The sequence below is a fragment of the Lathyrus oleraceus genome, chromosome 1 (genome assembly GCF_024323335.1).
Source record: "Lathyrus oleraceus cultivar Zhongwan6 chromosome 1, CAAS_Psat_ZW6_1.0, whole genome shotgun sequence".
NCBI classification, from domain to species: domain Eukaryota; kingdom Viridiplantae; phylum Streptophyta; class Magnoliopsida; order Fabales; family Fabaceae; genus Lathyrus; species Lathyrus oleraceus.
The window spans coordinates 380,658,681-380,683,029 of NC_066579.1; the positions used below are offsets into that span (position 1 = coordinate 380,658,681).

Genomic DNA, 24,349 nt, shown 5'->3' on the forward strand with positions numbered 1-24,349 from the left:
TAATGAATTGTTTTGATCCATTAATTAACAATCCAATTCATATCTATGAGATTTATCCATTTTTTCACTCCACCATCATTTTTCTCTTAAATAAAATAAAACAAGAATACAATAAAAAATTATAATTAAAAAATAATATGAATAATTCTTTATTTTAAGTAAAAACACAAAATAAATTAATACAAATAAATTTATTAATCAATTAATAAAATTAGATTCTAAAAAAAAAAATCAATATAATGGAAAACACAAGGAATAATGGATTAAAAAGGCAAACAAGCAAACAAACCTAATAGGTGAATGAAACTAATATTTGCGCATTCTCTCTACATAAATAAACCTAAAAAATCTTAACTCGTTTCAATCTTCTTCCCAAGCTGCAAGATCATGCCACCACCTCGAGGTTCAATTCATATTCATTCATATGCAAAACTATTTCTTTGCTTTTGTTTTCCTAATCATTTTAATTCACTAATGGTGATTCTCTTTGATACAGCGCTTCCAGGGTTCTACTTCGACGCAGAGAAGAACCGCTATTTCCCAATCAAAAACCCCATTCCCGGTTCTTCTTCCAAGAAACCTAAAATCACTACTCCAAAATCTCCCCAAACCGATCAGGTATTATGAAAATTTCTCAATTCCGGAACAGTTCTAATGCTTAATTGAATTGAATTGAATACCGGAACAGTTCTAATTTTGATATTTTAGTTTCAAGAAAAGAGTAGGAGTTCTTGTAGGAAGCTTCGTAACAGAATTTCTAAGCTGCTTCAGATTAGGGAGTTAGATGGTCGTCATGTTAGTGCCTCACATTATTGCAAGTGTAACTTCACTGAGGAGTTTCGGAGAATACGAACATCTCAGCCTACCGTATGTTAATTTCTTAGATGATTTTTGTTTTTTGATAATGTGGTTATATTTGTGTTTGGGTTGAGTCTAATTAAATATTGGATTTTGCAGATATGGAAGTATCAAGGAACTGATAGAATGTGTATTAGTGCTTTAGAACACTTGAATGTTGATGTGCAGACACTAGAAGGTAGATTTCGGACTGATGTTTTGTTGAGTGGAAGCATAAGTGGCTCGCTGAGGTAATTTTTAATTTTTGTTTCGTTTGTGTTTGTGTTAGTTTGTGTTTTTTTTGACAAATTCTAGGACATTGGAGAGGATGTCTAATTTAACTATTGAATTATGTCTTTTATTATGAACAGTTTTTGGATTATGATATTTGATTTTTCAAATTGTAATTTTGAGTATTGTGGCCCTCTTAGAATCGGTGGGATTTTTAGATTATGAAATTGTATTGTGTTTGATAGAGCTTCTGATAGAGCTTCTGGTAAACTTTGATTGATTGCAATTTACTAGTTGTTGCTTGTGAAGTTTGGTACTCGCAGTTTTTCTGAAGTTGGTAGGATTGGGCAAAATTTTAATGACGGGGTAAAGTGGATGCCATATTGTATGAAGAGTAATATTAAAGGGAAAGAAGATGGGCATAGCAAGGTGCCAGGGCCTCTTTTCAGACATAATGGAGCTTCGCTGCATATGTCCTCCAGAATATCTTGTATAAGATTGGGTCCAAATTTAGCCCCTCATGTTGCGAGTGATAGTCCAATTGTTGGAAATGCTTTGTATCCTTTAATTTATCTTTTCATTATTCATGCATTCATCCATTTATTTAAGGTTTGCATTTTGTTACTTCCCTGTAAGCACTACTTAAATATAAACATTCAATTATGCATGCATTATAAAAATTAAAATAGAAAATCATGTGATCTTCAAGTGACCTCTAATCTTAGACAATCCATAAGATTGAATAGTCAAGATTAACACCTCTCAATTTTAGTTTTAATAATGTAGCATTTTTGTATAATCGTCTCTATCTGGATATTGGGACATCCAATTCCACATATTTTGGACAAAATTGAACACAGTTAAAGATCTTAACACGCAAAATAGATTTACTACTTTGGGATCAGAAACATCTGGTGGATCTGTTTATACCATCAGTCTTGTTGAGCCAATAGATCTTGGAGCAGGAATTCTAAATACATGGAGTAGACTAGAGGAAATAACTTCTTTCATGTGTACCCTTTGGACAGCTGAATACGACTATAACAGACATCGGGCTATAATTGGCAAGTTATATATTACGGCCTGTCTCTTTCCTCCCTTTTTCCCTATCTTTCACCCACCCACCCACACCCACACATGCTAAAATGCATACACTTATGTCAAATTATATTAAACTCAGACAGCCCCACACATGGAATGTGCTTCAGCTAACAAGATCACAAGTACTGTTTCAATTCCTATCCATCAAATCTTTATGGTTGGGCTTCAGCTTAATAAAGTTCTGCATGGATCTTATGTAGCCTTTATCAATAATATGATTGTGAATGATTTTTTTTTCCGCTTCTGTTATGTCTGCCTTTTGCTTTTATTAGGCTAAGACAGTGAAAAATGAGCCATTGGAGTTTGATTTAATAACTAAAAGTATTGATAGTTCTTAAATTGGGCAATTGTGATATACACCCTTTTCCCTAAGGAATACCCCTGTTAATCTTATATATAATCTTTTGTGAGATATTCATTTGTGTTTCTCTTTATCTGTCATAGGTACTAATCAGGGTGGTGCTTCAGTGGATCTGGAAAGTGGGACAAGGTCATGGTTTTTACGTTGTAAAAGTGATGTTTTTGCACAACAAATTGTTGATTCAGTAAGTTACCCTTAGTAAAAATATAATCTGGTACATCTTCATCAACCTATTATTGATATTTTGTGAACATTTTAAAAATGTCTTCATGGAAATTTTATCGAGTTTGATTAATGAATCTGAACCAAAACGGATGGCTTGTATACTATTCGTATCATATCGTCAACCTGTTTTGCTATCAAATTTACCACAAAATGCAAATAGACAGAATTATTTAACCGTTAACGTCTCTTTGGAAAAAATTGTTAACAAGGTTCAAAGGAAAATGCGGTGCTGGATATAGCCGATCAATCTCTTCTAGTGGGGCTAAAGTTTGTTTGTTTTTATTGTCATTTTTTTTTGCTGGATGTAAAAAAAGGTCTCCTTTTTAGCAGTTAGACAATGTATTTGTGTTAACTGTTAAGGATGAGGAGGATCCACAATAATTTCCCGTTCAGAGGTTTACATAAAGATGAGTCGCATATACATATTTTTTTTCCTGGTCTTATTTCTCAGTTAAAAATATGGAGACAAACATTTGATTCTTGGAGCATCAGATTACATGGAGTTTACTTCAAAAATATGAAGAGAATGATTCAATTTAGTTTTATGATTCATGCCACGCGTTTGCATGTTGCCGTTCTTACTTTTATCTCTCAATCTGCACGCCCACCAGACTCACACAAATTTCCTCTCTTTAATACAATTTCTTCCTTCGAAATGTGATATTTGTTAGTTTCTATTAGTTTTTGTGGTTTCAGCTTCCTAACAAAAAACCATGTGCTGTGATATCTTTTTATAAATATTGAGTTTGTGACTTTTAAAGTATATTATTTGAATTATTTATTGTTGTTGCAGGGAAATGTGGTTTTATGTGGACTAAGAAACGGGGAAGTTGTCTCCGTAGATTTTAGAAAGAAAAGATTGCTTTCTAGTAGATTTCCTGAGCATAGGATATCATATGTATCTTCAGATAAGAGAGTTGGAAGTTCTAATCAAGGAGGGTTCAAGGTATTTTATTCATTTTTGAAATTAAGAATGAAAAAGAGACAGAAGATTTCAAGAAATAATCAAAATTTACCATAATAAAATATTGGAAAGAGATACATAATGTATAGTAAATGTTTGCATTTGTTCATTATTCACTGTTTAATGTTCTGGAGTAGTTTCTTACTTCTACATTTTGTGAATCCAAATTTAAACTCCGATATATATTTTCTATTTTGGCGGAGCTTGTTATTTTTTGTTCTTATGAATGTATTCTGCATTCTTCAGTGACTTATGATTCACTTTTTGAATCTTGTCACTATAGTTGATATGCTTATGCCCCTCTCATTTTCCAGCTTGCCGGGAACATATATCCTTCACATACCATTAAGATGCCTTCATCTATATCCTGGTTAGTTAGCATTTTCCCACTAAGTTGTCTACCTGACATATATCTTATTTGGATCGAATATTTTTTCGACCGTCTAATTTCTGTTTTTTATTTGTTGGTTTGATACTAGTTTGGCGTCACTTAAATATGACGACCAGTACTTCTTGGCAAGCTCTGTGGATGGATCGGTTAGTTTATTCTTCAGGAAACTTCTACTTATATTTATTGATAATTTGCTGCAGAATCTCATGTTTAGGCATTTGTGTCAATTCATTCCCTATTCCTTATATTTACCTTGAAGATAAGTTTTAGGTATTTAAAGTGCACAAACCAAGTTTAATAGATCATACATAGTTGAGTGTATATTTCCAAGGGGCTCTTCGAGTTTAGGTTTGGGCTTGGACTGGAATATCTTTGGCCAGACCCAACTATCATAAAACGAGCCCATTGAAAGGACAAAACACCCGGCCTATCCGCTCTCCAACTCTTAAATGACAAAAAATACTTGAATAATAAGGGGCAAGATCACGTGGCGAGCATGTGATCAAGCTCGCCCAACCCCCTCTGTGCTGTATCTCGTAGGAGAACATGTCAAGCCACGTTTTAAGCTAGTATAATGAAACTCTCGGTCAATAACTGAAGTACTAGGTGGTCCTGGGGATTGACCCCACCTCCTGAATTAAAGGGATGATTCACCTCAGTCATTCCACCAGTGAGTCAAAGCTCAGAAACCTGTAGCAGAGTTTGTAGGCATTAGAACCGGTCTCTTCACCGACTCCTCTATTAGATAGCCGTGTCTATAAATACCCAGCTAGGCAGCTGGGTAGATTGGTTCACTTTTTACTATCAGAACCTAGACCCCTCCTGTGCTCAACAACGCAAAGCAGGATAGTATCTATTGTACTCACACAAGTACATGGTTTAACTCAACTCTTGCAAAACTAGCTTTACTGGCTTTCAAAATGTGGCTTTCAAAATGAGGACTATCCACCACTTATAACACATTTTCTTGCCTTATCTCTTCCAATATAGCATTCTGAATACACATCCCTCACGATAAAGACGGGATATTTGTAGTGTGATCTTAGTTGACCGGTAGCGGATGGTCATATGGATCTTGTCTTGGATAGGCCATCATACCGTCTTAGAATTTGGATTTGAGCCTAACTCTTTCTGATGAAGGCATTACAAGCACAAACCAAATCACTCTTTTTGATGCAACTCCTTCTATATTACTTGATTTGACAAGATGGCGATGTTGCTAAAACTCTCTGCAGCATGTATGTATTGCAGACTTCATATAATGAGTGAAATTACATCTTAATTACCTGTTGTTTACTTTATAGATAAAGCTATATGACCGTCGAATGCTCCAAAGGGGCGCTGTTCAATCATATGAAGGGCACGTGAATTCCCACACTCAAATACAGCTCGGTGTTGACCCAGATGAGAGATATGTTATGTCAGGTGGATGTTATTTCATTGATTTTTTTACAACTTTGTTTGAAAATTCTGACTTAGTCATCCCAGGTGGGGAGGATTGCAAGCTACGCATATGGAGTATAAAATCCGGGGAATTGCTTTTGGAGGATAAATTTTCTAATTCAGTTCTCACCACTGTGTGCTATCAATCATTTAAAAGTAATAAGCACGACACACTTTTTCCCTTTCTGCTTTTGATTTTATATACTCTCGGAGTCATCAGAAGCTCTTTTAGGGTGGTTTTCTTGTCACTAATGTTGGAATGTGTTATTTCTGTTTATAGAATTTAAAGCAGAGGAAGAAAACCAGTACACATACAATTCTTCTTTGGGTGCATGGCTTGGATCGTATGAAGGGCTATTTTATATGGACTGGCAGTGAGTGTAAAGGGTTTTAGTGGCATGATTAATAGCTTGTAGATATTGCTGATTCGGTTTAATTCCCTGTTAATTATTTATTTATTTGATTTGAGCTAGAATTTTGATATAGCAAGTGGCAGAGACAATCAATTATTTCGTTGAAGTAATTTATTTAGTATTTACACATGCAAACAATGAAAAGGAAAGAGAAGGAAAAAGCTTAATTTTGTTATGGCTTTTTGGCATCAAGGTTTCTATGTTGACCATCTTGTTCATGTACTGTGAGATTCATGATTCATTATCATATATGTGTGTCAGCCATGGTTGTAGTTGAGACAACTGACTACTGAGTTGGTCACTGCAACTGTATTCACACTTTTTGACAGTTCATCATTGCCATCTCTTTGTTGAACACCTACTGTGTGAAAGTAAGGAAAAAACCTAAACTATTTCTTAATGATGTTGAAAGATGAAGATTTTTTTTTAAAAATAACCATGTATTTTTTTATAAAAAAAATAATCAATAATTCAAAAAAAATACCAAAATAATCTGGTTTTGAAGAGGATGCGCCAGATGAATTGGTGCATTCCTAATGCATTAAGAGGAGACGCCAATAGCATTGGTGCATGCATTGGGCTCCTCATGAGGAGGCGCCAATGCTATTGGCGCATGCATTGACCCTCATGAGGAGGCGTCAATGCTCCTGGCACTTAGGTGTTTTTTGTGGTCTGGGTGCCATTTCATTTGGCGCATACATCCCTTGTATTTTTTTTTAATTTTTAATTTTGTTTATTTAATAAATAAAAAATAGTAATGGAAAAAAATAAATTTATTCATGATGTAATAATTGGTTATATTGGATTGACAATAAACTAATGATCCGGAGGTCCGACGGAAGTTCCAACGGTATTTGACAAATGTGTCATAACTTGTTCCCAATATCCGGAGGGGCTCTGACCAACGGCGTTTCTGTAATGGAGTTCGGTGCCCATGTCATCGTAGTTAGGTCGTTGTGGTTGAGTGAATTGAGGACAGTATAGTTGTTCAAATTGGGCCATTGAATCGTTTTGGAAATGAAGCAATGGTTCCTAGGGTGTACTATAGTTAAACAATGGTTGGGTGTTATGTTGATGGGATGTTTGAGTGGTCATTGGTGGAGGGCTACGATGAAGTGACCCGTATGAATCATCTGGGCTATAGACGATTGTGGTTGCGGGGTTTGATTCTTGGTATTGTGTTTGGGTGGATGATATGAATGGATTGCGACGTTGGATGGTTGGTTGTTGGGTTGATGACATGAACAGGTTGCGAGGTTGGGTGTTTGGTTGTTGTGTGTATGTGGTAGGTTGAAGTTGTGTGGTTGGTTGTTGGGTTTGGATGGGTTCACATTGGTGTTGGGTGGGGAATTATTGTGGGGCGTACGATGACGAAGCAAGTTGGCGTGGATCCATCAAATACCGCAGTTCAGATACAAATTGTTGAGTTGTTACCGACCTAAACCATGCCATATATTGTTGAGTCGGTCTTGCACCATGGATGACCGGTTCGTTTAAGATGTGTTGTCGTCGATTCCTCCATTGATGACACATCTCTTTTGCAAAGTCTCTCCAGTCAGAATAATCTCATTGTGCATCAACCCTTTTTTGATGCCAATTCCCCAAACACGTGGGAGATTCTGGAATCTGTTGTAGCATGCCGAACTGCAATTTGACCCGGTCACTCTGGTGCATTTCCACCGTAGTGAATCGGATAATCGGTGTCTTCGCTGTCCAAATTGTAGCATCGTCATGGTTCACATCATGATCCAGACCCAGATATGGCCTCAAGATAAACTGTAAAACAATACGAAACGATTAAATGGAAAATAATTTGATAAGTATTTTTAAATTAAAATATAGTTGTGTAGGATTATTACATCGTCATGTCCAATGTGGTCCAATAGATTGCGATAGACTACAATAGCGTGTTTCAGACACCTATTGTAGTTCATCCCCCTTACTGACCACCTTAGATAAAAAAAGTGAAAAATATTATTGACTGTTAATTATAATATAAAATATAATTAACTAAATGGTAAATGGTAAAGTGTTAGACTTACTTGGTTGCAAACGAGAACACGAGTGCGCACTCATTTATCGGGGCGAGCGACGACATTCTTGACCAACCCCAAACTTGAAGCAAATACACACATGAAAAAAAGTACAGGTATTCTTTTTTGCAGTTTTACACACTGCACTATATAGATGGGCCAACACAGTTGAACACTAACTATAAGTGTTTACCTTATTAATGTTGCGTAATAAAGGTAAATACATTATATTTACAGAATTACCTGTATTTTCTAGAAACAAAAAATTACCAAACAAAATCATAATATAACACCGAGCTTTTATTATTTTCTCGTACTCGGTTGAATCTTCGGACAATACTATACTAGCATAATATTGTTTAAGGTATTTTAAATTTATACCTTGCCCCCTTGCTTGATCTGATGTGTCTCCCTCAGTTTCGTCGTCTAACAAAGGGGCACCCAATAATTCATTGTAGATATTATTGTCTTGGTTAACTCTACCATTCACGACCTTTCCATCTATGTGGAGATCCAACAACATGCACACGTCCTCAAGTGTGACGGTACACTCACCGATCGGAAGGTGAAATGTGTGGGTCTCGAGTCTCCACCTCTCCAACAAAGCAAGAATGAACTTGTAGTCCACCGAGTACGAAACAATATTGAGTAGATTTCCAAATTCACATCCTCTAATATATGGTTCTATTAAAGGATCGTGGGGTACATATTCATGTACACGACATCTAAAACGCTTCAGATCTTAATAACAAAAAAGTAAGAAATGCAATAAGAAGAAGAAATACATAATCAACAAAGACAACTCTATAAGAAGTAAGAAAAACATAGATAACAAAGGTATAAGACTAAAAACAGAATAAGTAAAAAGAGAGAGAGATAACATACAAATGTCGAGATATTCGCGCACTTCTCCGTTTTGGTTGAACGTGAACACAAGCCATTGTATTCTTCTAATTCTTTCACCCTCTCCAATTTCTCCCTCTAACCAACTGTACAACGTCCGATTAAGACGTTCAAACGTATCTGTGTTCCAAAGTCGAATCTGTATCGGAGCCGCAACGGCGGAAAATATTACATCAGCATTTCGTTTCTGAATGTATGCAGACATTGTTGAAACAAAGAAAATTGAAGGTGATGATGGTTGAACTAGACAAATTAGGGTATTAGGAGATGAGTTTGAGTGAAAAATATTGCAACCAAGGCGTGGTATTTAAAGAGACGGAACATCAATTATACATAACATGCAGGCGCCTGAGGGATTGACGCCCACATGAAATAACATGCAGACGCCAGATGAAATGACGTCCACACCACAAAAAACACCTAGGCGCCAGGAGCATTGACGTCTCCTAATGAGGGCCAATGCATGCGCCAATAGCATTGGCGCCTTCTCATGAGGAGTCCAATGCATGCACCAATGTTATTGACGCCTCCTCTTAATGCATTAGGGGTGCGTCAATTCATCTGACGCATCCTCTTTAAAATCTGATTATTTTGGTATTTTTTTTAAATTATTGATTATTTTTGAATTTTATTTGAAATACATGATTATTTAAAAATATTTCAAAAAAAATTCGAAAGATGAAACTTAGCCCGAGGAAGGGATAAAAAAAAGTTTATGTTGCTATGATGGAAGGATAATAAAATTAGAAAAGAGTTTATGTTGCTATTATGGAAGGATAATAAAATTAGAAAAGAGTTTATGTTGCTACAAATTATATAAAAATACAAATAATTTATCCAGCATAGAATTGAATCTAAAATGAAAATTACTGTAGGAGTCAAACATCACAAAAATCAACAATGTCTGACCGTTGCAGAGATAAGTTGGGGGGGAATACTCGGTAAAGCCTAAAGGGGAGTTTTTCCCTACATGAAAACCTTGTTTCAAATTCTGAAGCTTGTCTTCACCATCTTGATTTGTATATGGTGATAACAGAAATCAGATTAGCAATCTAATATACTTTGTTTTCCAACCATTCTAACATTGTTAGAACGTATTGAAGGTCTTATCTCTACTAACTAATCTTGAGTCTAAGATGTTACCAAATTTAAGGACATGATGGCACATTGTTTCTAAGGATTTTCCCCTATAGCTCCACAACACTATGATTGGAGAAGAAAGGATAATGAAAGGGAGTAAAACTCTACAAATATTTTGATACCATGATATAACTAAGAACTGATATAAAAAACCATGTCATTTATTGATTCATTGAAGTGAAGAATACAAGAAAATAATATTTATATTAGAGTTAGGTGAGGGGAAACAAAAAATTGTGTTACCAACTCTAACAAACTATGTAATAGAAATTGAATTAATTATGCATCGGTAATAACATTAATTTATTATGGAACTTTTCTTTTCTTGTTTCTATTCTTCTTCAATGATCCTTTGTTTCTCTTTTATGGTGGAAGATTTCTTAATTTCTTTTTTATGGTGGAAGATTTCTTAATGGATTCTATATCTTCTTAGGCATCACACGAAAATTCTTAAATATCTCCGGTTTTCGGACGCATCAAATATATATTTAACACAAACCATTCTTAGTGGTGTCTTATAAGTTTTTTTTTTAATTCTGGAAATACATTTCAGGATATTTTAAGAGATATATTAATAATTGATTAGTTCAATAGATATTTTGGAAATATATCTCCGGAAAATTGAGCGGGATTTTAAAATATTCTGTCACCTTTACATGTCAGATATTTTCCAAGATGCATCTCCGTAATAATCTGATAAAAGACATAGCTGTATGATTACACAACCATTGTTGCAATTGTTGTTTTCCTCTACAAATTCTCATCAAAAACCCTTCATTCTCAGTCCACTTTTTCACTCCAAATCTCCAATTTTGCGGTTTGTCACATTAAAGGGAGAAAAAGAAGTTAGAATTTCAAGTAAAGATCCTTTATTTTGCAATGCATTGCTCACATTAATCTTATTCTTTGTCTGAAAAAACATGCTTTTGTTCGGAAATGTATCTCCAGAACAAGTATGAACTTTTTCGGAGATGCATTTTCGGAAGTAGTCAGTGTTTATTTTTCAATTCTGTTTTCAGTAGTGGCGCTTATAAAATGTCATATTGTAATTGTTTTCATTAGATATGGTGCACCCCAATGTTTTTCTCAAACAAGTTGTTTCTCCGAATGTCCAAGGTGTTATTGTGAAGACGGTAAATATTGACAACTAATTTAAAAGCGAGTAAGAGTTTGAATCTCGTGATCAAATGCTTTAATGGATTCGTATGGAGGCCTCTAAACTTGGATTTGGTGTGGTTATCGGAATGTCCGATAACAGTTCGGATAAAAGATGCGCTTTTGTGACAATGACATGCGAAAGAAGCGAAAAATATAGAACTCTTCTCCGAAATTTTAAAAGAGACGATACCGGTTCAAGAAAATATGAGTGCCCCTTTAAGGTGCGTGGTTACATGTTGACAAACAAAATCTGGAAGTTTAATGTCATATGTGGTTTGCATAACCATGATTTGTGTGAAAAGTGAGCGGCCATCCTAGTGTGTGTCGACTCATGCCAAAAGAGAAGGAATGCGTTGTTGACATGACATTGAATTTGGTTCAACCGAAAAATATACTTGCAACCTTGAAACGAAAAGACCCGAAAATATATCAAATATCAAGCAAGTGTATAATATTTGGTACCAAACTAACAAGGCGCTTATGAGGGATAAATCTGAAATGCAACAACTCTTGAAACTGTTGGATGATAATAGTTACGTGTCTAGGTATAGAACATGCGAGGATGAAGTTACTGTTATAGATATATTTTGGACTCATCCCGATTCCATAAAGTTGTTCCACACATTTCCTACTGTGCTCATACTTGATTCAACCTACAAGACCAACAAGTATAAACTTCCATTATTGGAGATGGTTGTATCTCAAATGAGAAGACATATTTTGTTGGTTTGTATTTCTAGAGAGTGAAAAATAGGAGAATGCTAATTGGGCTTAGACGTGTGTCAGACACTATTGAAGGACCACAGTGAGATGCATAAAGTGATTGTTACCGACTGCGACAATGCCTTGATGAATTCGGCTGCAAAGGTATTTCCTACTTCTAATGCATTACTTTGTAGATATCACATAACAAAGAATGTGAGAAGTCGGGTTAAACCATCGGTAGGGACGAAACAAATAGAGTCCGAAGATGGAAAAATGGTGAAGATGGGTGTGGTCGTGGAAAAAATAATGGACGCATGGAATCATATAATAAATTCTCCCATAAAAAAACTAAATGCCGATTCCGTTATGCATTTCAGAAAAGTGTGTGAAAAGTATCCTGATTTGTTAAAATATGTTGAAAGCACAATTCTTGACCAAGTGAAGGAGAAAATTGTTTGTGCATGGACTAATAAGGTTAAACACCTTGGAAATACAACAACTAACAGAGTCGAGTCTTCCCATGCTACTTTGAAAAATTTGTTGGGAAATAGTAAGGGTGATTTGTGTAGAGATTGGGACTCCGTGAACCAAATGATTCAAAACCAGCATAATGAGATACAAACATCATTTGGTCGGAGCATCACAATTTTGGATCACAGATTTAAAGACAACAATCTTTATTCTCAGTTGGTTGGCAACATATCTCGAATGAGTTTGAATTATATTTTTCACGAGGCTAAATGAGCTGATAATGTAGGCTCCGATAGCGCAAAGTGTGGATTCACAATTGTGAAAATATATGGTCTCCCATGTGCTTGTGTTATTGCAAAAAAGGTGAAACTTTGTAGTCCGATAAGAATGGATGAGGTTTGAACTCATTGGAAGAGGCTTAGGTTTGATGATGATAGTGTCATGAAGGAAGTTAAATCAAATATCTCTATTTTGATTGAATTGGAAGTGATACAAAAGAGATTTTTGAAATTCGATGGCAACATGAAATTCCACATCAAAGGAAAATTGAGGAAGATTGCCTATCCGAAAACCACCGACTTGAAACCACCCTCTAAATCGGTAAAAAAAAAGGTGCTCCGAAGAAAATCAAGCCTACACCGAATGAAAATTCGACTACACAGTCTCTTTCATATTTTGAACATGTTGACAAAGTTTTTCCGGGCTCACCAACTCCAAAATCTCAAAAAAATGTTTCCAAAGAAGCTCACATTAGCAAACCACCTCATACGCCGCCTCCACCAAAGATTCCATTCATTGACGAGATGCCAATTTTTATGCACAAATACATCGAGCGGATCATCAATGTTGAGGGGGGGGGGATGGTAATTGTGGATATCGAGCTGTTTCGAATTTACTCGGTAAAGGAGAAAATAATCATTCATTTTCCCACCAACAACTTATCCAAGAGTCGAGGACTCATAAAGAATCATACGCACGACTATATGGAAAGAAAGAACACTTTGCTGAAGTTTATGAGTCTCTTGTTCCTTGCCTTAGTGGACCGACACTAGAGGCAAAATGGATGCGCTTCACTGAAATGGGTCACCTCATAACATGTGCATATGATAGGGTGTGTGTTGATCTTATACGATACAGTTTTTCGAAAACCTTTTTCTCATTGCATAACGCCCCACCTCAAAATCCAAATGATCGTATTATGTATATTGGGTGGCTTTCAAAATCACGACATTTTGTTCAAGTTTATTTGAAATCGGGATGCTCTATACCACTTACATCATCAGAGTGGATGACTCATTCAATAACAAAAATCGAGACTTGTCCACACCATTTTATGAAAAGGATGCAAGAGTTCTAGATGTACCAATAGTGGTAATCTCCCATAAGTGTGTGAGGGGACTAGATGTACCCTTGATCAGAAAAGGAACTAATATAATTCTCTGTGTCACTTTAATTTTGTTGCACTTTACTTTTCTGTTTATCATTCGTTCATCGTTCATAATTCTGAAATTTTTTAAGAAACCAGAAAAGTATGACACGTCTCTAAAACTTATTTAAACCTAAATCACACCCCTTCTTAGGTTGTGCACTCAATACTTAGAATCGGTATCAGAGCATGTTATAGGTAACTTGCTCATTAGATCCAGAAGACGACTTCTGTAAATCCTGTTTTTAGAGACGGTGATAGTAACAAAAAATCTCATTTGTTCTATGGTGAATATTATGATTTTTGGAAGATCCGTATGCAAGCAAATCTTGAAGAACAAGGAGAAGAAGTGTGGGATGCTGTTTCAAAAGGGAATTTTGTTTCCATATCTAGTAAACCTAATTACCTGGTGTATTTTTCAAAAATTTTGTACGTTGTATAACAAGGAAATCTATTTCCCTTAAAGGGTAAATCGATTTCCATTTGTTAGTTGGTGAAAAATTTTGAACCATTTTCACACCTTTTCTTGCACACTTTCATCACACCTTTTCTAAATCAATGCAAATTGATCATGAATAATTTCTATAAGTGGTCATGATCTGTATAGGTATCATGAATACCATAAAATCATCTTTTTCATCATCCAAGTTAACCTCTTTCATCAAATATTTTAAAACAGTTCTTACTGGTTTTTCAAGTGTTCATACTAAAATCACTTAGAAACTTTTACTGCATGATTCTCATACACTGAAAAAAAGTTTCATAAACCATTGAGTACTTAATATTTATATATTCTTGAATTGTTCATTAAAAGAGAAGATTAAATTTTTAAGATATTTGAAAGCATTCAAATCTGTCTATATTCACTTTCATACAATTTGTTGTATTTCTCACAAAGTGTGTGTGGTTGTTTGTATCTCTAAGAAAGTTGATTTTGTTATTACAAGAGTTTGAAAATAGGGAGGATTGTATTTCTATTTGTCTAAAAGTGTTCTTTGAATGAAGTGATTCAAAGTCCACCATAATTATTGGTGTTGTTATAAAATCAAGGAAGTGAAGTGCATCTTTGTTGTTGTTAGAATTTATAGAAGGAGTCTTGGTGTAAGGTGTGTACAAAGATCTAACAATAATGGGAATATTCCATAAGTGTGTGAGGGGACTAGATGTACCTTTGATTGGAAAGGAGAAATAATATAATTGTCTATGTCACTTTAATTTTGTTGCACTTTACTTTTTTGTTTATCATTCGTTATTCGTTCATAATTTTGATTTTTTTTAAGAAACCAGAAAAGTATTTCACGTCTCTAAAACTTATTTAAAACTAAATCACACTCTCTCCTAGATTGTGCACTCATTACTTACAATTGGTATCAGATCAGATTATAGGTAACTTGCTCCTTAGATCTAGAAGACGACTTCCACAAATCTGATTTTTAGAGCCGGTGATAGTAACAACAAACCTCCTTTTGTTCTGTGGTGAATATTATGATTTTTGGAAGATCCGTATGCAAACACATATTGAAGCACAAGGAGAAAAAGTGTGGGATGCTGTTTAAAAAGGGAAATTTGTTTCCCTATCTGGTAAACCTAATTACCTAGTGTATTTTTCAAAAAAATTGTACGTTGCATAACAAGGAAGCATGTTTCCCTTAAAGGGTAAATCGATTTCCATTTGTTAATTGGTGAAAAGTTCTGAATCATTTTAACACCTTTTCCTCTCACACTTTCATCATACCTTTTCCAAATCAATACAAATTGATCATAAATAGTTTTTAAAGGTTGTCATGGTCTGTAGAGGTTTCATGAACATTGTAAAATCAATTTTTTCATCATTTAAATTAACCTCTTTCATCATATATTTTAAAATAGTTCTTACTGTTTTTTCAAGTGTTCATACTAAAATGACTTAGAAACTTTTACTGCATAGTTTTCATACACTGAGAATTTTTTTCATAAACCATTGAGCATTTAATGTTTATATATTTTTGAATTATTCATTAAAAGAGAAGATTAAATTTTAAAGATATTAGAAAGTATTCAAATCTATCTATATTCACTTTCATACAATTTATTATATTTTTAACCAAGTGTGTGGTGGTTTGTATCTGTAAGAAAGTTGTTGTACTTATTACAAGAGTTTGCAAATAGGGAGGATTGTCTTTCTATTTGTCGAAAAGTATTCTTTGAATCGGGGTGATTCAAACTCTACCATTGTTGTTGGTGTATTGTAAAATTTTGACACTTTGATTTGAGTCAAAGGCAAAAATAATGATTCGAATCTAGTGAGAGAATGATTTGAATCAAGAAAAGAAAAATCATAATTTTTCTTGTTTAATTTGGGTCATGACATAAGTCAAATGATTCAAATCAAACTAAATCATGATTCGAGTCACATATCTAATGAGCAATTCAAAATTGAAAAACTCGTTCATAATTCAAATAAAATCATATCATGATTTGAGTCAGAGCACTTTAAGATTCGGGTCAAAAGAAGGTTGATTCGAGTCATGTATCAATCGCCAGATTCCAATTTCTAAAATTTCTCATGATTTGTTTCATATTTCTCGAAGATTTTTTTGGGAAAATAAAACCTTAATGATTCAAGTGAATGATTTCCATAATTCAAATCACGTCTTCATGAGTTTCTTGATTCTAGTCACAAACTTTCATATTTTGAATTTTCTTGCTTTGACTATTAGTCAAAGGCCTAGTTTATGCATGCGAAAAACCTTTTAATGAAAATACCGTTTTGAAAAATACGTGGAAAGAACTAATTATGAGGGAATCAATTACTAAATAGATAAATATAAGGCGTGCGGAAAACACCTAAATGATATAGGGATATTCAAGGAACAATTTTAGCCTCCCCCTTATTGATGTTTGATTGCATTGTAATTGGGCCAACATAAACAGAGCATGATCAAAGATCCCCCTAAATTTTTCCTATAAAATTGTATAAAACACAAAATAAATATAGACTAATTATAAATTTCTCCTCTTTTGACAAAATCAAAAAGAGATGGGAAGTGAGGATCTTATAAACTCAAACAAATAGCACAATGTAAAAACACGTAACAACTAGAGAAGTTGATAAAAAATGCATAAGAATAGAATAAAGAAATAAAGAACTTCTAAACAAGTCAAATGAAACATAAACATAAAGTGATATGAGCACAAATATCAACAAAACACAATCATCAGGACAAATAAGGTGGAAGAATGCACATGAATAATACATGATGGCAAATTAATAGTCATAGAACAACATGACTATAGATAAAAACACATTTAAAAAGGTTTTAAATGCAACATAGACATATAGCAGATACAAATTAATAATAAAAGCAACATATCAAATAAAATAATGTAGATTTATATACATTAAATAGAGAAATTAGAAAAACTAAGAGATAATGATTTGGAGAGATCATACCAATATTGTTGATATAAAAGGAACCTTGGTATCCAACACCAAATTCTAATTTCTAAAACTTGCTCATGATTTAAGTCATGATTTTCCTGATTTGAGTCATGTTTCTCGAAGAATTTTTTTGGGAAAATAAAAACTCCATGATTCGAGTTAAGGATTTGCATGATTCAAATCATGCATGCATAAGTTTCTTGATTCTAATCACAAAATTTATGGTTTGAATCATCTTGTGTTGAATTTTAGTCAAATGACTATTTTATGCATGCAAGACATTTTAATTTAAAAAGAACCTTTTCCAAGAGATGTGAAAAGAATTAATTGTGAGGGGCTCAATATGTAGAGAGATAAATATAGGCCTTGCAACAAAACAATTAATTGCGACATAGATACCGTATGAGCAGTTTCAGTTTAGGGTTATCCTTGGAGGGTTTATTGTTTATCAATGTTTGAAATTTACATATTTTTAACATCAAGGCAAATGTGTTATCATGCCATCTATTTAAGCAATAATATCAAACCACATAGATTGGTGCTTTTGGAGTACGAACTTTAACAATAGGTTCATTCTCTATACAACCAATGTCTCTTCTTTTGTTTATTCTAATTTCTTAGATCATTGAATCCATCTTTCTTTTCCCTAATCCATTAGTGAATAAAACTTGAAAATAATTTTCATATTTTCTGAATGAGAGTTTCTAGGTATATATAATTGAAAGTTTCCTTTTGAAATGGAGTTTTCAATTTTAAAACTCTAGATCTCTTTGTTCAAAGCAATTTCTTTTTCAAGTAAAATGATATAGTGCTTTTGAACTTTTTTATACTTACTTGGTTTACTTTGAGAATTTTAACAGATATTTTAAAATAGAGATGAGTTTAGATCTTGATAAATTAGAAAGCATCTCATCTTCTACTTCAACATATGTATCCTTTTCACCACAAAAAGTTGTAGTCATCAAAGATACATCTGTTTAATCATCCTCTTCTTCTTGAGAATCATCCTATATTTCCATGAGACCATTCTTCTTTATTCCATTAAAGTTTCCACAATCATGGTTCTCATTTTTAAACTCTAGTCATTCACTCTTGAACTGTCTAAGATTTTTGCAACCAAAGTAGACCTTCCAGGTTTCCTTCTTGGCCCATGAAGTTGATCCTCTGTATGGTTGAGAACTTTCTATAGGGAAATTTCTCTTTGTGAATAAGTGTTGGGTCCTCTTAATTAGAAAAACTAACTCTTAATTATAAGACCCTTGAACCCCTTCATACTCTAGGGAGTAATCATTTGACTTTATTGCTTTAACTTGAAATGTCTATGCTTTTACAACTTTTATCTCAGACTTGAAAATAATGAATTTAACCTTTCTTGATGGTTCATATGTGTTTAACAAAATCTCATGACTTTTTAGAGAACGTATTAGCTTTTCTAACCCTAGGTTTTTCAAATATTTGGCTTTTTGAATAGATGCAACTTTGGGTCTCCATTTAATAAGTAAGATTTGAGGATCTTCTTCACATGATCTATAGTAGTATAACTCTTGTTTAAGAATTGAAGTCTTGAAACCAAATTTTGGAACCAGGAGAACATAGTTTCAATATCTTCATCATCCTTCTTCTTGAAAAGTTTACACTATTAGATCAATATCCCAACTTTGTTTTCTTTAACCCATTGGTCTTGTTCGTTAGTGTTGACTTGAGAGTCATATATACTCTTGGTAGTGGATTAATCTGGAATTTTGAGAAATTCCTTGAAAAATATTGTGTTCACCGTAATAATTCTAGCGTTATGATGAAATTTATACTTACTATTCATGTTTGTAGCATAAAATTCCGTGTTACCAGGTATATTACAACCATCCTCTTGAATGTCCCACAAATCGTCATCTTGAGACATGAAGAAGCTATAAAGCTTATTCTTCCACCAAAAGAACTACTTATAACCACAATTGAATAAATGTGGATTAGACACAAAATGATGATTACCATGATTTTAATAGTTAGAGCAAAAGGCGAGGGATATTCAACCATATTTTTATCTTACACGGTTAAGTGAAAATATAGATCTTGTTCTATTGCTAACTAAAGGTGATAAAAACACAAGAAAATGGGGGATTAAGTAGTGTAAGGTTTTAAAAACTTTTTTGATATCCCAAAATCAAAGGAATAAAAATTTGAAAATAAATAAAGCAGCGAATGATATTCACTCAATAAATTTATCTTGGTCCACTTTACAACTTGAGTTATTCCAGTCCCTTCACACTTGAAGGATTAGAAAATATTAATTACAACAACCATTAAGACTCACTAGTCCTAGATTTCCCCGCCTTAAACCTATAAGCCCCTTCTTGGATCACACTAGAGGACTTCCTTGAATTACAAAATAAAGTTTGTTTACAACAAATCACACATAGAGGTAGACTCAAAAAAGCTCAAATACAAGTTAATAACTTTTCTAAGAAAGAATAGTCATCAAAGATTTTTTTAAGTGTTGTTCTTGATAATATGATAATAGAATTTATTGCATAAATAATGTTGTAAGAATCATAGTGTGAACAATTCTTCTAAAAAAGACGCGTCTTTAACATTTAAATTCTTCATATTATAGAGGTCTTGAATCTTTGATTTTCAAATATTGGACCATTCAGAATAAAGTTGTGGGTAATTATACAATCCTAGTACTAAGATAATTGTTATAATGTCTACACTATAGAATGCCCTTTGTGGCTTGATATGAATAATGACTTATCACAATAAAGCATTATACATCTAAACACAAATGACTAATTCAAAATAGATACAAATTATCATGTGTATATGGGTATAAATGATGATATTTTACTTAAGGTCTATATTATCAACCTTGTTGACTTTGACATATATGACCATTCTCCTTTGTCTAGGGGAAGATTATAGTATCTTTTATAGGGTGCAAATGACCATTCTTTGTCAAGATGAAGATAACCATTTTTTTATATGATAAGAAATTTTTCCACACATGGAAACAAAAAAATTTGAGAACCAATTGTTCTTCATTATATTTTTATGTTAAAAGCTTCAAAATTAGAGGTTACTGTTCTTCAAACCATTTTTGGTTCAACACCTTGCACTAATGTTACTAGATATGATGAGGAGGATCATACTCCATATCCTAGTCGTAGTATAAGAAAACCTACATTGGATCTTGAAAATAAATGTGCTAGAGATATTTTTATGAGGGATATTATTCCATGGGGAAAATACAATTATGTTTTCCATGTTTTCTATACTTTAAAATCAGTTGGAGATATTCTTGAGAAAGAAAAGAAAGAAATGATTAAAGGTTGTGAATGAGGAAATGCATTCATTTGAGAAGAACCGTGTCTAGAAACATGTTGATATACCTAAGAATCAATTAAACTTGGATGCAAGTAGATATTAGAGAAAAAAGAATGCATTATGAGATTTTATGAACAAAGATACAAAGAAAGACTTATGGGTTTTACTCAGGTGGAGGGAATTGAATACATTGATACTTTCTCACCAGTGGTAAAACATTTTTCTATAAAAGTTTTTATGGAAATCATGAATAAGTATATTCTTGAGTTTGAGCAAATGGAAGTGAATACCACTTTCTTACATGAATATCCCAAAAAGACGATATACATAGAACATATCAAGGGTTTTATTGAGGAAAAGTAAAAAATGTATCTTTTGTATAAATATTTGTACAATCTAAAACTCTCTAAACCCACATGAAATCTCCCCAACTTTTGCGGGAAAGCCCCTCTTCAACAAGATGTGGGTGCAGGTGCAGGTTTTTCTGAATTTCAAAATAAGGGTTAATAGGGGTTGGGATGTTTACATCCGCCTCACACCCACCCCGTTAGTGTGCATTTTAAATATAATTTGCACTTTGTTAGTGACATGATTGAATCAAAAGAGAATATGGTTGAAATAGTTGCTTCAAAAGATTATTCAAAAGACATGTTCATCAAGTCACTACCTAGATCAAGGTCCAATCATTGCTCAAACTTGATCAAATTTATTAATGAGTAATTCGAAGACAGGTGAGCACAACGAAGTGGTTAATGGTTAAATTTACATCACCATCAATTTGAAATTAAGGTAGAGATATGATGTGTACACTTAAAATCTCTTCTTTTCAAAGGATGAAGAATGAATGTTTTTGGACAAGCACTACATCACACAAAGCCGCTTCCATTAGGGGCTATGAAGCAAGTACTATGGGCTTTTTATAAGTTTTGGTTCTGCTGAAAATAGATAGAGGTGCGAGGCGTCTAGGTGACAGTTGACCATGGAGTGCGAGGCAAGTGTCTCAATTTCTAAGTTATATATAAGGTTTCACTAATTTCTTTTGCGGTTATTCTTGATATACTAAAACAGAACCTTTAGAGAATTGAAAGAATAAGGGATAAAATCTTTTGGAATAGATTATTTGGGTTGATATTACAAACACTTGATATTGAGATTTCATTAGAGAATTAATGTAAGCTTTCTCGCTTGTTTTCACCTATCTTGTGGGTTGAATGAAAATAGTAAATGGTAGAAATTAACATTTGTTCTTGAAGAATTTTGAAGTTAATGTCTTGTAACTATTTTAAAAAGTTCTCTCTCTCTCTCTCTCGTTTTTTATTTATAAAATATGGTATTTATATCGAACTCTAGCCTTAACAAGGTTAGCTTCATGGGTCGACAAGTAGTCGAAGATATGCATGCCGTAGTCGAAGTCCATTATTGCATGCAGAAATATATTAGCTTCTTGTTTAAGTTAGCATGTTGAATTGTCCCAGTCTGTTGGGCCAACTATTTATTATGTTAGTTGAGAGCTAGGGTTTAGTTTTCTTAGAAATAACATACTAGTTCTTAATTCTCCAAATATCCATGATAATCCTAATCAGAGGGAGAAAGTGATGTGGTTGAGATTCAATTGTAAACATTGTTCCCTAATGTGTAATCGAATCAAGAATCCAATTTTTTAAACCACTTTTATTGTTCTTTCTCTTCTATCTTCTCTTTTACTTTGTGGTTTTCTTGTTAACAAAGAAACTGATCATACTCTGTTTTCTGGGCATCGCTTTCATAACAAATTGGAGCGGTGAGAGTGGAGGAGAAAGTGCGTCAACAAAGTATGAGATCGAGAAATTCATCGGTATGAATGATTTCATTTTGTGGCGCTTGAAGATACAAGCCTCCTAGTTCAACATGGTTTGTTAGAAGCATTGGAAGGATCAGAGAAGATGGATGTTTCTCTAACGGAGAAGGAGAACGTAAGTATAAAATGTAATTTAAGAGGGGAGATGGGTGGAAGTTAATTAGATTAATCGGTCTTTTTAAAAATTTCTCTTTTTATGAGTGATAGCAAGAGATCTTAATGTTCCAGAATTATTATGAATGGCAAAGTGCTGAAAATAAATGCAGAAAATTAAAGAACACCAAGATGTATACTAGTTTCTCTTTCATTTAAAATGTAGTCTAGTCCCCTCAGACCCTGTGAGAGATTTTCACTATGTTACATTTTGTACAAACCTCATACCAAGGTCACTCATACACTCTTCTAACATAAACAAGAAAGCACACCACTTTATTTTACACTTGAATAAAGAACACACTACTTTTTATATGACACAATGATCACTTAACACTTTGTAATTAAAACAAAAATTTTAATGAAGTATTTGAAATATGTTGATGTTATTACACTTAAACCAATTTATATATAGAACTTTGGTCTTCTCTTCCAATGAATAATTCAAGTATAACACAATTAGATTACTCAAAAACTATTGATAGTTAATATGAAATTATGCTGAAAACATTTCAAGTATAAATGCTTGAATTTTATGTAAAAGTTTGAATGGAAGAGGTGAAGAATTTTTTTGATTGGAAAGGCTTAAATATATGTTATAAAACCTCTATGAATAGGTGTATATGAAAGGGTATCTATGAACCTTTCCATACCAAAATAGACCCATAAAATGGTGAAAAGTTGTAGTATTTCGCGTGGTAATTAATTACTGATAAGTGGTAATCGATTACCATGCTCCAACAACTATATTTTTGAATTTTTCCTGCTGGTAATCGATTACCAAAATATGGTAATCTGTTATTGGTAATTTGTTACTAATTTCTGGTAATCTGTTTATCGTAATCTGTTACCAATTTTTGGTAATCTGTTATTGACAGGATTGAAAAAGAATGCATTTTCAAATGAAAAAGATTGTTTTCCAATTCTTTTCAAAATGAATGCATGAGATAAAATTTATATGTTTTAAGAAGCATGTTTTCATAACATTCTAAGAGTATCACACATTGAATTAAAACTTTATACCTTAAGTAATCTTGCAAGCTTTTATAAATCTTTTAAAATCATTTTTCTTCTTTTTTGATATACAATGTCTTCATCGAAACTAAAATACATGGAGAAGCATTTCTTCACAAACTCCCCCTATTTGATGATGGCAAAACCATTGATATTGATTTTTTGGTGAAGCTTAGAAAATTATCCCCCTAAGTCATATAACTCCCCTTTGTGAAACAATGGTGAAATCCTGCAAGTTTAAAATGATGTATACAAAAACACAATGCTACTATTCCCCCCTTTGGGCATTATCAAAAAGAAGAGAAACATAAAACCAATTCACATAGTCACAACCATAAAACATAAAAACCATAGGCATAACATAAATATCATAGTCATATCATAGTCTTAACATAGTTACAACATTATTCAACATAATCAAAATACCCAAAATATAGTGCCAGACAACCAAAATATAAAACATTCGAAACAAACATAAGTACCATGACAAACTAACTAGTAAAAAGAATAGAAAGTAAAAGACATAGGACTAAGGACCAAACAAAAAAGGCAGCAAGACCCGGTTTCAATCCCCCTCATCACTACTTAAATGGGGATGCTTAAGATGGTAGTGAACTCCATCAATCTTGTTGCACATGAAGTTGTGGTTGGAAGGCACTAGATTTTCAAGGTTGTCAATTTTTGTTCTGATTTGACCAATTGTTGCTTCAGTAGAATAAAATCTTGTTGCAATGGAATCAACTTTGTTGGTTAAGGCACATAACATTTCCATCAACCATTAGTGAGAATGTTGGAGGCGGA

The 24,349-nt window shown here is 33.4% G+C and overlaps 1 protein-coding gene across 2 annotated transcripts; it reads left to right on the forward strand.

The window, feature by feature from the left end:
• Positions 1–257: 257 nt before the first annotated feature.
• LOC127138203 (uncharacterized) lies at positions 258–6,154 on the forward strand. Of its 2 annotated transcripts, none has more exons than XM_051064595.1 (13): positions 258–403; positions 497–618; positions 709–867; positions 958–1,088; positions 1,392–1,625; positions 1,954–2,132; positions 2,614–2,714; positions 3,549–3,701; positions 4,034–4,089; positions 4,199–4,256; positions 5,415–5,535; positions 5,599–5,709; positions 5,834–6,154. In XM_051064595.1, exons 1-13 carry the CDS (start codon positions 388–390, stop codon positions 5,929–5,931), a joined length of 1,539 nt encoding a protein of 512 aa, XP_050920552.1. In that variant the 5' UTR covers positions 258–387; the 3' UTR covers positions 5,932–6,154. The 2 variants fall into 2 exon arrangements, with proteins under 2 accessions (XP_050920552.1, XP_050920556.1); XM_051064599.1 differs by having other exon boundaries at positions 308–403; positions 772–867.
• Positions 6,155–24,349: the final 18,195 nt, after the last annotated feature.